This window comes from Neopelma chrysocephalum, unplaced genomic scaffold, assembly GCF_003984885.1.
Source record: "Neopelma chrysocephalum unplaced genomic scaffold, ASM398488v2 Primary Assembly neopelma1_117, whole genome shotgun sequence".
Classification (NCBI taxonomy): domain Eukaryota; kingdom Metazoa; phylum Chordata; class Aves; order Passeriformes; family Pipridae; genus Neopelma; species Neopelma chrysocephalum.
Genome location: NW_020897779.1, coordinates 362,492 through 375,266, shown reverse-complemented (window position 1 = coordinate 375,266; position 12,775 = coordinate 362,492). Strand labels below are relative to the sequence as shown.

General features: G+C 49.2%; 1 protein-coding gene across 7 annotated transcripts in view; it reads right to left on the bottom strand.

Annotated features, from left to right (window-relative positions):
• The window catches only part of SLC8A1 (solute carrier family 8 member A1), a 128,703-nt gene that overhangs the window by 19,866 nt on the left and 96,062 nt on the right, over positions 1-12,775 (bottom strand). For 4 of the 7 annotated variants that reach the window (XM_027696943.1, XM_027696942.1, XM_027696940.1 and 1 more), the window contains 4 exons: positions 7,056-7,162; positions 3,638-3,655; positions 1,806-1,936; positions 889-988 (listed from right to left, as the gene is read on the bottom strand). In XM_027696943.1, the coding sequence (XP_027552744.1) occupies positions 889-988; positions 1,806-1,936; positions 3,638-3,655; positions 7,056-7,162 (356 nt within the window). Of the gene's footprint in view, positions 1-888; positions 989-1,805; positions 1,937-2,770; positions 2,840-3,512; positions 3,528-3,637; positions 3,656-6,613; positions 6,718-7,055; positions 7,163-12,775 lie in introns of all 7 variants that reach the window. The other 3 variants (XM_027696941.1, XM_027696945.1, XM_027696946.1) reach the window with 2 other exon arrangements.

The window sequence follows — 12,775 nt, the reverse complement described above, 5'->3', positions numbered from 1 at the left end:
CAATGCACAATTAGCTGGATGAGCTCTAATTGCCTTCCCCAGAGATTTAATTTCAACTGGTTGATTTTGCCCTAATGTGTGCACACAGAGCCCAGGCTGGGCTGGGAGGTTGTAACATCCAGTCAGTGAGTTATTGTCTCTCCGTCTGTTAAAACAACATCTGGAGATCTTTCTTTCATCTTCCACAGATGTGGGAACAATAATATATCCTGTACTGGGCATACTGGTAAACATGGACTGGCACCTGAGAGAACTGTACAACAGGGCATTTCTGAGTGAAAGACAATTCTCCAATAGAGGGAAGATATGATCAGATATGATCAGACCCAACCACAGATAACTACATGTTGCTGCAGTTATTGGGATGCTGAGCCATAAACCTCCAGCCACAGGTGGCTGGAGCATCAGGAGTTCCTGAAAGCAGAGGGTGTCAAGGATAAATTTTGGCTCTCAGAGAGTCACTGTCTTCAGGGCTTGGCACCCTCAGTACTGCGCTGCCCTCAGTGCAGTGGTACAGGGAGAAGCAGGGATGGGGAGCACTGCTGCCTGGCACCAACATCATCTGTGCCTGTCCGAATTTCGACACTGAATTCCTCTCCCAAATCTCTCCCACTGAACTTGCTTTTCCCCTCTGCCATCTGGTGACAGCCAGGGTGTTGCTCTGTCCAGCACTACAGATACACTTAATGCATCAGGTTTCCTACACATAAGACAAGGTGCTCTTACAAAAGGGTTTAATCAGCTGTCTTATTTATGCAGATACTGTAAATAACTCTGTTGCCTGTTCTGCCTCCTGCTGCTCCTCCACCGCCTGTATTACTGATGCAGCCAAGCCGAGATGTGAGCAAGGCTGATTGTAATTCACCTGGAGCTGTGGTCCAAACTCACCCGCGCTGACAGTAATAGCCTCAATAAACTGCTCCCTCCAGCTGTTTGTGCCAACCACCAGGGCCAGGTTTGTCTTCTTAATGAGCTTGTCCACTGTGTTCTGTGGATGGAGATGCAGAGGAGAGAATTAGGGACTATCAAGGCTAAAACCCACTCGCACTAGTGATTACAGCCATGCATTTATAGAAAAAGCTTAGCAGATTTTAAGCTCAGGTCAACAGCTTCAGCACCAAAAACAGCAACTCTCCTTTCTGCTGCTAAAAAAGACCTTTTGAAGCCTGCTCATGATGGGAATTTGAACCCTCTCAGAAGCACAGTAAGGGTGGTCTGTTATATTTTTATACTTCAGAAAAGTGGAAAAGAATTAAATGGCCGGTTTTCAGCTCTCGGTCTGGCACATGCATTCATGGCAGCTGAGCTGCATAATCATTACTTGCACTTAGGGTATCAGCCCTCTGCACTGGGAGTCCTAGGCTTGTAAGTAGGACCTGTGTGTAGCACACCACCGTGAGAACAAGGTTATGTTTTAAAGCAACCTGCAGCATTCTGGAGCTCAGTCAGCTCTTAGGCTCACCAGACTGATGTTCTAGCGTAATAATAACAACCACAAAGAGTCTGTGGGTGGGACAGAAAGTCCCTGAAGGACCATGGCTGTGGGCTAAAACGGACAGTGAAGGTGCAGAGTGTATTTTAACCCACTGCCATCTCACTGTAGTGACTCTCAGCCTTTCATCATGCCTTGGCTCAGTCACCTTCCAAAGTGTCCCTTGGTCCTGCTCTGAGACCTTGTGATGCCACGCGTTGCCTTGCTTTGCTGCAATACCATCAACATGTGCTTGCCAATGCTGTGCCAACCCAAAAGGAGAGGGCCCCAGCCAGAGGGGAAGAAGAACAGGGACAGAGGATGTGGACAGTACCTTGAACTCGTAGGATTCCTCAATGATGATTTCAAGTTTGGTGTGCTCCCCCAGGACTGGGCGCCCCATCTCTGCGATGCGACGCTCCTCCTCCTCCTTGCTGGTCAGTGGCTGCTTTTCCTCATTCTCCTCTGCAAAGCAAAGAGCCCATCAGCGAACCAGGCCCAGCTGATCACTCTCTGGATGTGGCTTCCTGTCAGAGGGGAGGTCAGGAAGCCTCCGTGTGGGAGCATGAGCGACAGAACAGTGGAGAAGGAGGTCATGGAGCAATAGACAAGATGGCTTTAGGGAGAAGCGCTAGCAAGAGCTCTGCAACTCATCCAACCTCAGAAGGAGTCCCGTTCATCCTTAGTGGTGGGGAATAGTTTTTTGCCTGGTACCCGCTGCCTCTCCACAGGGATGCTGGGAAGGGGAAAGATTATCAGTAAGGCCACTCCATTTCCCAGCACTCCAGGTCTGCAGTGGGGTACGGTCAGGACAATTCCATCAGCCTGTTACAACAAGAGAGAGCTACGAGCAGCCCCAGGGCTGAGATGCATATGAAATCTTGACTCTGCCTCCTTCTGAGCAGGGCTTTGCCTCAGAGAGGAAGCTGGCAGTCAAATCCTGCTGCGATGGTGGGGCTGGAGGAAATAGTACTGGGCCATACAGGTGTGAGGAGTCATCCAAAGGCCAGTGCCTGGCCCCAAACCCTGAGAGAGGCAGCAGGAGAGGGACTACATGAGCAGTGAAGCCGGTCTGCACCTCCACTGGCATCCCTGCAACCTCTGGGGCATGGGGACTGCAGCTCATGGCCTTTGTCACTGTCCCTTATGCAGACCCAGGTGAACTCCCTTCCAGTCCACTCGAGAGATGAGCAGAAGAATGTCAGGACTAAAAGGACTGGAGTTAAACTGTCAGTAGGCAAAAACCACAGTCAGTCCACATGGGATTGATGTGGCCCTCAGGTGTCACGCTATAGGTACCTTGGATGGAGACCACGGTGGAAGGAAGAGGATGATCTCTAGCCTGGACCTTCCTGAAGATGGGTTTGCCTATCAAAGTGATCAGCAGGACATCAGCAGGAGGGACTGCACACCCTGTGCAAACTGTCACCATGCAGTTAGTAAACTATTCCTACGTCACACGGGGTTAGTGTTGCTCCCTTGCTGGCTGCCCCTCATCTGCACAGACAGCAATGAGTTGCAGGAAAGCCCTTCTCCTCCTGCTCATCAAAGGGACCCACCTCACTGCCAAAGCCTCCCAGGTCTGAATTGCTGTTTCCAGGGCTCCTGAGGGGCTGCTCTGCAATGTGTGGGACCCAGGATCTTCTCATCCTGCAGTGCTTGGCTGAATGACAGATGCTTGGCTGGCTAATGACAGAGGAGCAAGCCCTGCTGCTGGGTCTCGCTGGTGGGAAGGGCAGGGGCTAAAGCAGCCATGGGGTCCTGCCCCTCCTGCAGTGCTTGGGCACCCTGGTGGCTGCCTGGGGAGGACAGAGCCCTGTGCACACCTCCGGTGTGGGCAGCACGGAGGGGAAACTGGATCAAGTGGAGAAGTCCACCTTGCTCCAAGAGATGAAGTGGGGCTGCTTGTCACTTCAGGAGTGACACCTCACCCTCCCTGAGGTGGAGTTAGGTGTGTGTGGCAGGCAGAGCACTCTGTGAGAGGACACTGTGTTAGAGGGACCGGCCGGGGCAGTGGGGCCGCAGCTCAGCACCTTCTTACCATTCCAGAGTTTCCCTCCAGGACAGAACAAAAGCAAAGAGGAAACCAAGAGGAAAGAGCAGGGTGAGCATATGGCCATTAAGAGAAAGGGAGGGGGGGATAGGGGGAAGAGTAGAAATCCATACCTGTGATGGTGAAGCCACCTAGATGAAACCAAAAATGAGAGAGAGAGAGAGAGAGAGAGAGAAAATAAATGAGGATTAGCATTCACACAGCAACACGGACACCTTGCAGCCCACAAGGTGGTCCTTCCCTGCTCCATGGCCAGGAACTGTGGACATGGAGGCCGCTTCCCAACATGTACCCCTGGGATAGTGTGGGGAGACCTGAACACAGGCTTTTCAACCCACATCTGCAATCTGCCACCCCCTGGTATCCAATATATGCTGTGGAGGGGGTAAAACCACAGTGAGTCTGCCCCGGGGCTGTGGGTGCTTTGGGGAAAGAGGATGGCTTTGCTTCCCTTCCCAGCTGTCCTATCCTGGAAATGGTCAGCAAGGAATTGCAAAGGCTGGGTAGGCTCTGAATCTTCCCAAGACAGGAGGCAGTTTGCACTGTCTCTTTAAAAAAGGACTGGCCAATTTTCCTGTCCGGCCACAAGCATCCCTAAGTCTCCAAGAAATCTTGTTTCTGCCACACCAGTGTTAGAGGGGATGGGTTAATTTGGATGCCACAAGCCTGTATCATGGTGTGTTGGCAGGTATACTATGGCCGTAACTGAACCACCCCCAAAAAATGCTCCTTTTGCCACAGCGGATTACCACTCATTAATATTGGTGACTTTGGGGCTCTACTCTAAGGAGAGATGGGGCATTAGATACCTGAGTTTACTTAAATAGTGCTGACGACCCTAAAAGAGAATGCTGCGAGCAAAGAAAAACTTCAAGCAAAATCAATTGTCTTCTGAAAATAGGCAAACTGGAAAAATGGAAAGGAAAAATGAATGCGCGCTTACCAAGCTCATTCAACAACAGGGCTGTGAAGGAGACAGAGACAAACACAGAAGAAGAAAAGTAAATGAATAATGAAATCAAAAGGGATATCCACAGAAAGACACCAGATCCCAGGGCAGAGATTTAAGATCTGTAAAGCTGCAGGATACCATTAGTGTTAAGAGAAAGGCACTAAAAATGAAGGAACAGAAAGGTTTCATGGGATTGTGGATTTAAAATAAAAACCACTGCAAACATGGGGTGGATATGGGATTAAAAGACACACTCCAAAAATTAATTTTCCCCCTTTGAATTTTATGTGCAAGATCTTCCATTGGTCTCGGAGGCAGTTCTGCCCCAGGGGAGGACACAAGATGTCCCATGTGCAGCAGCTACTGGCTTTGACCTCCTCCAGCTGTCTAATGGGGAGCAATGGCTCCAGCATACAGCTGTACTTTTGTCATGTGCAATGAGAGAACAAAAGTCTGTGGCAAGGCTTGGCTCGAGGATCTTGTTGCTCAACATTTTAGGTCTCCTCTCGCTTAGTGCCCGGGTGGGTCTCTTGCCCCTGAGATGCAGACCCCAACACAGCTCTGTGGCCCAGGGGTGACATTTCAGAGATGCCCTTATCTCCAGGCTGCCCTTGTCACCATTACCCCTGCCTCGCTGCCCTTTGTACAAAACCAAGTACAAAGAAACGAGTTAAAAATAAAAAAGATTGCATGGCCAAAGCAGCAAATAGCATCCCTTAAAATTCTGACTTGTCTTCCAGCCAGTGAGTTCACAAAGCTCAGCTTCTCTCAGTTTTTCTCAGTTATCTTTGTGACCAGGAAAATGAAAAACTTTATTTCCTTTTCCTTTTATTTTTAGCTAAAACTTTCAGCTGGGATCGACGGAGTTAGTACCACAATTCTCAAACTTGGCCCTGAAAAGCATATTTGCCTTTGCTGGACTTGCAAGGCTGAGCCCACACTGGCCCTTGTGAAGCTGGACAAGGCTGGAGCTGCTGAGTTGAGTTGTCCACGTGTAAATTTATCTTGGCAACATTCTCTATGCTCCATAGATGCCACCAGCAGCATTTAATGATACAGACCCCACCTGCAGTGCCTGAGTCATGCCAGTGTGTCTGATTTGGTCACATAAACCAGCAGGAAAGCTGATGGAGGGGATGATGCAGCTGACCTAGACAGTACCTGAGCTGAAGAGGAACGTGGCAAGTCCCCACTCAGTGGGGGGACCACTGGGGGCCCTCTCTGTCCTGATCAAATAATATATTACAGCCCCATGCCTGCTGAAGGGAGCGCTGATGTCCCAGAAACTAGAAAGCAGCTCCAAGGCAGACAGAGCAAATGAGGCTGCCAATTTGCTACAAAGGCTTTAATAATGGTCCATATCTTAAGTGACTCTAAAAACTGCTTCTTACTCAGCCATGAATAGCATGCAGAACTAGCTGTTGCCATTAATTTTCACCCTATTTTCTAGCAGAAAAAACGCGTGGGAAAATAGGTGAACTCTGCCTTTTCGGGAAGTCTTGCAGTTGGTTCAGAAATATGATGAAAGATGAAATTGTTTTTATTATTCCTGTGAGAAGCTATTATCCAATGCAGAGCTATGAAACTTCATTTGAGTATAACCTGATTTACCTAAACTGATTGCACCTCATGGTACTACCTGCTTGTGCTGTAATTTTCGGCTATTTTCAGATTCTAGTGCCAGCATAAAAAGGCTAAAATTACTGCTCTGGCCATGCATTTGATTTCAAGTGAAAGCTGTTTTATCTTCTGATAAAAATGATGCAGCGTTGCCTTTTTACTTGTCACGACTGAACGTTCTACGTGATTAAACGAAGGTGTAGCTGCAATGTGGCAGGGCAGTTACTCTCAAAACATCTTTGGGGGCTGGCGATGCTCATTGTCCCCTGCCCAGGTGCTCCGGGGCCATCCTGGGAGCACACCTTGCTCCCCAGGGGCCCTGGTGAGTGAGACAGAATCCTCTCAAAACAACAGAGGAAAGAAAACAGAGCAAAAAGGTGCAGCGGCCAAGATTCAGAGGAGGGAGGGCAAAACGGCCAGGAGCCAAAGTGCGAGGAGAAAGGAGTGTGAGAGTAGGAAGACACAGAGAAAGCGGACGGCAGCGTCTCGAGAGCTTGGTCTGGTTTTACTCTCACACCTTTCACTCCTCGTCGTAGCCACACTGGATCCCCAAGCACAAGGAAGAAACTGCACTCTTTCTCATACTCCTCACGGTCAAGTACTCTAAGGGTAATGAATTTCCTGTGGGAACACAAGACAAAGGCAAACACATGATTGGCATTGCACACACATGCAGTTCACGTCCGCCCGGGTGCCGTGGTGACAGAGATGGTTGGGTGGGGGAAAGCGGCTGCACATCCCTCCTGGGGCATATGGGGAAGGGCAGGAGCATCCCCACCACCTGGACAAGGTTGTACCTTGGTGAGCTAGGGAAAGGCCACAGAGGGAATGGGAAGTGGTCTTGCTCCTGCCCTTTTCCATAGGCTCTGGGGATGTGAGCTCAGTGTTGCAGGTGCCAGACATGAGTGAGCCAGACAGGGACACACAGGCTGGGCTCAGCCCCGGAGCACGTCCCCCACCTTTCTTCTCACTCATCTCCACCAGCCGGGGCTCCCCGATCTCTAGGTAGAAGGTCTTGTTTTTCTCATACTCCTCATCATCTATCACCTTGATTGATATCGTTTTGCTGCAACAGAGAAGAAGAAATAGAGATTCAAGAGTAAGGGGGGAAAAGGGAGGAGGGGAAACAGGGAGAGGAAGAGGAAGAAAAGGTAGAAGAGGAGGAAGAGGAGGATGGAAACAGCAGGAGGAGGGGGCTGCGAACAGAAAACAGTGGTTTTGGTAGCACAGGCTGGAGGGACAGCACAGCCAAAAGCAAAGGCAGGAGCCAATGGGCCAAGCTTGCCTCAGGATGAGCACAGACCACAGGGTCAGAGCACCAGCCTCTTGCAGGGTGCCATCCCCCCTGGCATGGCCATAGGCCAACACAGCCTGGGCCAGCTTCCCCTAGAAGTGCCTTGGGGGGGCAGTGGGGGCAGCAAGACATGCCCCTTTCCAAAAACCTAGGGTATAGAACAGCCCCTTGATAGCTTGCACACGCTGCATGGGCATGAGAACTGGGAACAAGCACAGACCAAGCCTCTGAAAGCATGATGCACTGCTCAAGCTTGTGCATGGAAGAGACTCTGTCTCACCAGGCACAGCAGATCCATGCACAACATCATGTTCAGTTGCTCAGTTTGGACTTTGGAGGCTCTAATTTACAAGCTTGAAAGAGATGTTGGAGTAGGACTTTTTCTGTGAAGAGAATGTAAAGGAAAAACGGTCTTTCTGGTTAGAGCAGGGTGATGGAAAGCTTCTCTGATGGTGAGATTTTACTTTTTTAATTTTACTTCACAAGCAGCATATCCTTTCCCAAGCCTTCAAGGTTTAATTTTCTCCTGTTCAAGAGTTGAGCAGCAATTCTCCCTCATATGACCCAGGGTTGCTGAATTTGCCCCTGCAGCATCATCAGGACAGGTCCAAAGGCAGAGTCCCTGCCCAGAGCATAGCCACAAGCACACATCACAGAAGATGAAAGCCTTGCAGGAGGCTGTGGCCACCCACAGAGAGGTTTGCTCCTTGAGCACCCAATAAAGTGAAAATTGTTTTACCAGGGGAAAAAAATTAGCACAGAAGAAGTTTTTCAGGTCTTTTCAGGGACTGAAAGCAGTCCAGAAACATCCAGCTGAAAGCTGCTCACCAGAAGGTGACCAAACCTGGGGTACAAGGGGTATGGTGTGGGGGGCTGTGCTACTGTGATCCTTCCTACAGTGCGAAGTCCTTGAAAAGACAACATATGAGACAGAAATCCAGCAGCCTCTGCTCTGCCCTGGAATGCTCTGCTCACTGTCATGCACTCATGGCATTGCTGATGGGACAGGGCCTCCTCCTGGCTCTGACCTTGTCCCAGACAAAAAATAAGAAGGAATAACAACACTAAAAAGCCAGGGCAGTGCCCTGTGCTTGCTGCTGACCTTCTGACTGGGTTTGCTTTCCCCCAACACTTGACAGCACTGCCCTCCTGTGAATGCTCTTAAAGAAGCTTCCCAGTTACTCTCTCCCTGCCCAAGCTTGTCTGTCTTGTCCTTTGAAGAAATGTTTCTTGTCCCATCCCTGGCTCTTCTGCACTTTCCACGAGCAGCCAGCACAGGCTGAAGCAGCCCCAAGGCTGCCCTAATACATGATCAAGGAGGTTCTGCTGCTCCTGGCAGGTCCCAGCACTGAAAACCCATAAACATGGAAGAAAGCCACGCTCTAGGGGAGTGAAATTCAGGCCACGCTGCTGTAATTTCTGGCTTTCTCCCCTCCTTGCACATCTGCACTGGCCACCCAGAGCCCCTCTGTTAAGCTGACAAGTATTTGGCAGCAGAGTCAACATTTTCTACTCATTCGTGGTAAACACCGCAAGCACTCCGAGGAACAGCCAGGATGATTTCTTGTGCTGTTTGCTGTGAGTCAGGAGTGTATTAAGTTTGCCCTTCATGCTCATAATGAAACCATTTACTCAAGAGCAAGTGATGGCTGTGAAAAGTGTAACAATGCAGCACTGCTCAGTGTAATTGTATTTTATAATGAATATCTGTAATAATTTGTCCAGTTTGTAATTATTGCTGCAATAGGTTTGTACACAGGAAAAATGATTACCAAGCACGCAGCTGATCTTGCTCTGCGTTGATGAGTTAGGGGAAATTATCGTGTATTAAAAAAACTAATGAAGGATATAAAAATGCTCTTAGCTAAGCTTTCAAGGAGAACCTGGCAGAATTACCGGAATGGCACAATTTCAGAAACATTACTAACAAAATCAATAATTCTCCTGACAAATCCTATTGAAATGTACACCTCATCCTGCCCTCATGTATGAAAAAATAACTTTTTTCAGGAAAGTTAATTAAAAGGGATGCAGCCTTAAATTCTGAGAACAGCAAGGTATCAGGATGTAAACTGCCTGTGGGTGTGCTCTGGCTTGCTGTGTGTGGCATACCTCAAAGCCCCACAAAATAATTCTCTCTCTTATGAAAAGAAACTGGGGTGCCAATTACAAAAGATTTTTCTGATACTTAGACCCAACACCAATAGGACTTCCTTGAATAATGCAGAATAATGGGGCATAAAGTGCCACTGCCAGGAGGTGGTGTTATTATGCAGTTTTCCAAGTGATCATTCTAGGGGGTGAACAAGTGCCCTGTGTTAGGTAGATGTGTGCTGCTGCTGTTTCTGCTGTAAAAGGCTGTTAGGAAAAAGGGCAGGAAGAACATATGCCAAGTCCGCTCTCTGTATGAATCTCCAATCAGCAAGAATTGCTGAGGCAAATTTGTCCCTGGGATGAGACTGCAATCCCGGAGAAAAGGATTACCTCCTAATGGTGTTTGAGAAACAGCAAGTATATGAAAATAACACAAGCTATTCTTAGAGCATGCCTGATCTGCATCACACTGCCTTTTGCCTGCTACAACCCCCCTCTGCAGGGTCCTGCACGCATGTGGCCATGTGGCAGTGTTTGATCAGTAGAGAAGGAGGAGGATCAGGCAACTGCACAATTTATCCTGCCTCAAAGTAAGGACTGCTTTCTACAGTAATCTAGCATGTGCACTCATGTCACCCTGCTCTTCCTGGACCCTTCAATATGGTCTCTGCTTCTCACTCCTCTGCCAGGCAGATCTGCTGTAGAGAGGTGGCTGTGAGGATGTGGGCAGCAACAAGCTACCATGGGGCTGTCTGTGAGTCTGTGGAATTCAGCCTGTGTTCCTGGTGCCCTCACCTAGTCCTGTGCTCCTGCTGCATTCAGGGTGCAGCTCTATCAGCCTGCTGCCCACAGTCCTCTTTTTCAGAGGTACGGGTTGCTGTGTGAGGCTATTTTCTTGCATTACAAGACATGGTGGGAACAAGGCAGAGGTGGGTGGCTGGCAGAGCCAGGACAGCTTGGCTAAGGCTCACAGAGCAATGTGGACTGACTGCAGCACTGAGCTCTCCTGAGCTGCCCCTGGACTTTACCAGCTAGACACAGTGGGCTGAAGAGACCCAAAGTCTTGACAGCGCAAGTACACACTGAAATTTGGATTTAAAATCTCTCTCTCCTGTGACCCAGAGGCTCTTTCAGCACAAACTGTGATAGTGCTTGTACAACAGAAAACCAGAGGGACACTGAGTATCACCCTGAAACCCCCGGTGCTCAGTCACTGCAGGGCCAGGAACCAGGAGTCCCAAATCCATGAGACAGAGGGAAAAATCAGAAGATTAAACCATTAAACATTTTCTTCTCCTTGTGAGAATCTGTGGTCAATCTAGATGGTGTTTCCAAGATGTCCCTTCTAGACAGAGGTCTAGAATCAGCTTTGATTTGGGGCTGACAGTGGTGTATGTGCCATAATCTGATGTCTCCAGGAGCCAAACACTCAATATCCCATGACTGTGCAAGACCATAGCCCTTGAAAAAGATGGATTTTTTCTTTCTGTTTTGACCCTCAACCCCACTGCAGGTGGGAAAAAGCAATTTCTGGAGAATCTCTCCAACACATTTGAATGAGTGGGGTCCTGTGTTGGTCTAAACCACCAGCCTTGACACACCTCCCTGTCCCTTCCTCCCTGCCTCCTGCAGGGACCCCCAGTGATACCATGGAGCAAGTTTGCAGCAAAGCACAGCTGCTGCTGGTCCGTTTCACCTGAGCTAAAGAAACCCTGCTTTGGCATGAAGACTGAGGGCCCATCCAACTGTCTGCACTTCCGTACCAGAAACTGCACCTCTCTGAGTCTGTAGTCAAAGCAATCGCTGAGGGAATGAGTTTCATCTCATTTCCGTGTACTGGAAATCAAAGAATAAAACACATCTTGCAGAATTGCAGCTCCAGCTCTTCTCCTCTTGCAGACACCCAGCAGCAACGAAAGAAGGTTGGTAACTTTGGCATACAAAGCTCTGCCCTCACTCCTAGTCCAATGCTCTCCGTCAGGACTCATTTCAAACCACGATATTTCATTCGAACCGTAAAGGTCTTTTATCAGAACGTTCCCACATAACCCTTAGTTACAATAGCCCATGGAAAAGTCCTGGTTGGTAATGGGGCACAAAAGAAGAGCTGATACACCCCATCAGACCCAATGACCGGCCAGCATGGCCTCTTCTTGTGACAACTGCCAAAAGCACCTTGGAGTAGGAGGATGGGCACATAGACATTATTTCCAACTGATCCTCTCCCAGCCCCAGGCATCTGTGCCTCAGGGGTTTCCTAGCCAGACCAGGTTTCTGTGTACTTAGCTATGCTCTGCAGACTTCTCGCATTGCCCTTTGAGCTTCTGTAAGCTTTTGGCATTTGCAGTAGCCCATGTGCCAGGGAGAGCAGTGTGATTGCTAACGCCAGCTCAGTGTCATGGACAACAAAGGAAGTGATGTGCACTTGGCATAAGCACGCCAGCCCGCTTGCCATTTTCTGGGCACATCTCTGGAAAGGGCAAGAGAGAGTGCCCAGATGTCTGCCTGCAAATGACACAGCACTAGCAGGACAGAGCTGCAACTCTCCTGTCAACGGGGAAGCAAACTGGCTTTGTGCAATGGCAAAAGCAGGGCAAAGAAGAGAGCTAATGCTTAGAGCAAAATGCCAGCTGGGGAAGGCACTTGCTTTAGCTTTGAGGTTGGCCCTGTGAGAACAAGTTGGACCAGAAACCTTCTAATCCAGAGCCCTTCCAATCCAGAGATCTTGCCCAACTCCACTCTGCTGTGCACCCAGATCAGAATTCTCTCAGCTAAGAAATCATTGTTGTGCCCAGACCACCCACGAGCCGGAGCTGGAATAGCAAAGAACTGCACACAGTCGGTAACGGTGCCTCCAGTGGGCCAGGAAAATTACAATCTAAACACAAAACTAACCAGCTGTTAGAGCAGCCAGTAACAAGCTTGCCCATGAGAACATGGCATGCTGTTGCTGTCTGGACAGATACTTATTCCTGAATCAATAGAGGGAACAATGCACTTATGCAGCTTGTCACCCATCCAGCTTCCACTGCTCGCCCAGGAGAACTACATGCTTGGAGGACTTTCAACTGCAGATTCACAGTTATAACATCCAGGCTAGGCAGTCAGGAGTGGGATCCTGTGCTGCCAGCCCTGATATCCCAACAGACGAGCATTTCCCACCCAGAGAGCATTCAATTATGGAGGGAGAATAGCCACGAGGGATACATGTTCTGGAGGCGATATTTCAGAGCCACATCCATCAGTGCTGCCTGTTCTAGCATGCACTTTCAGGCTTCCCCAGAAACCTGC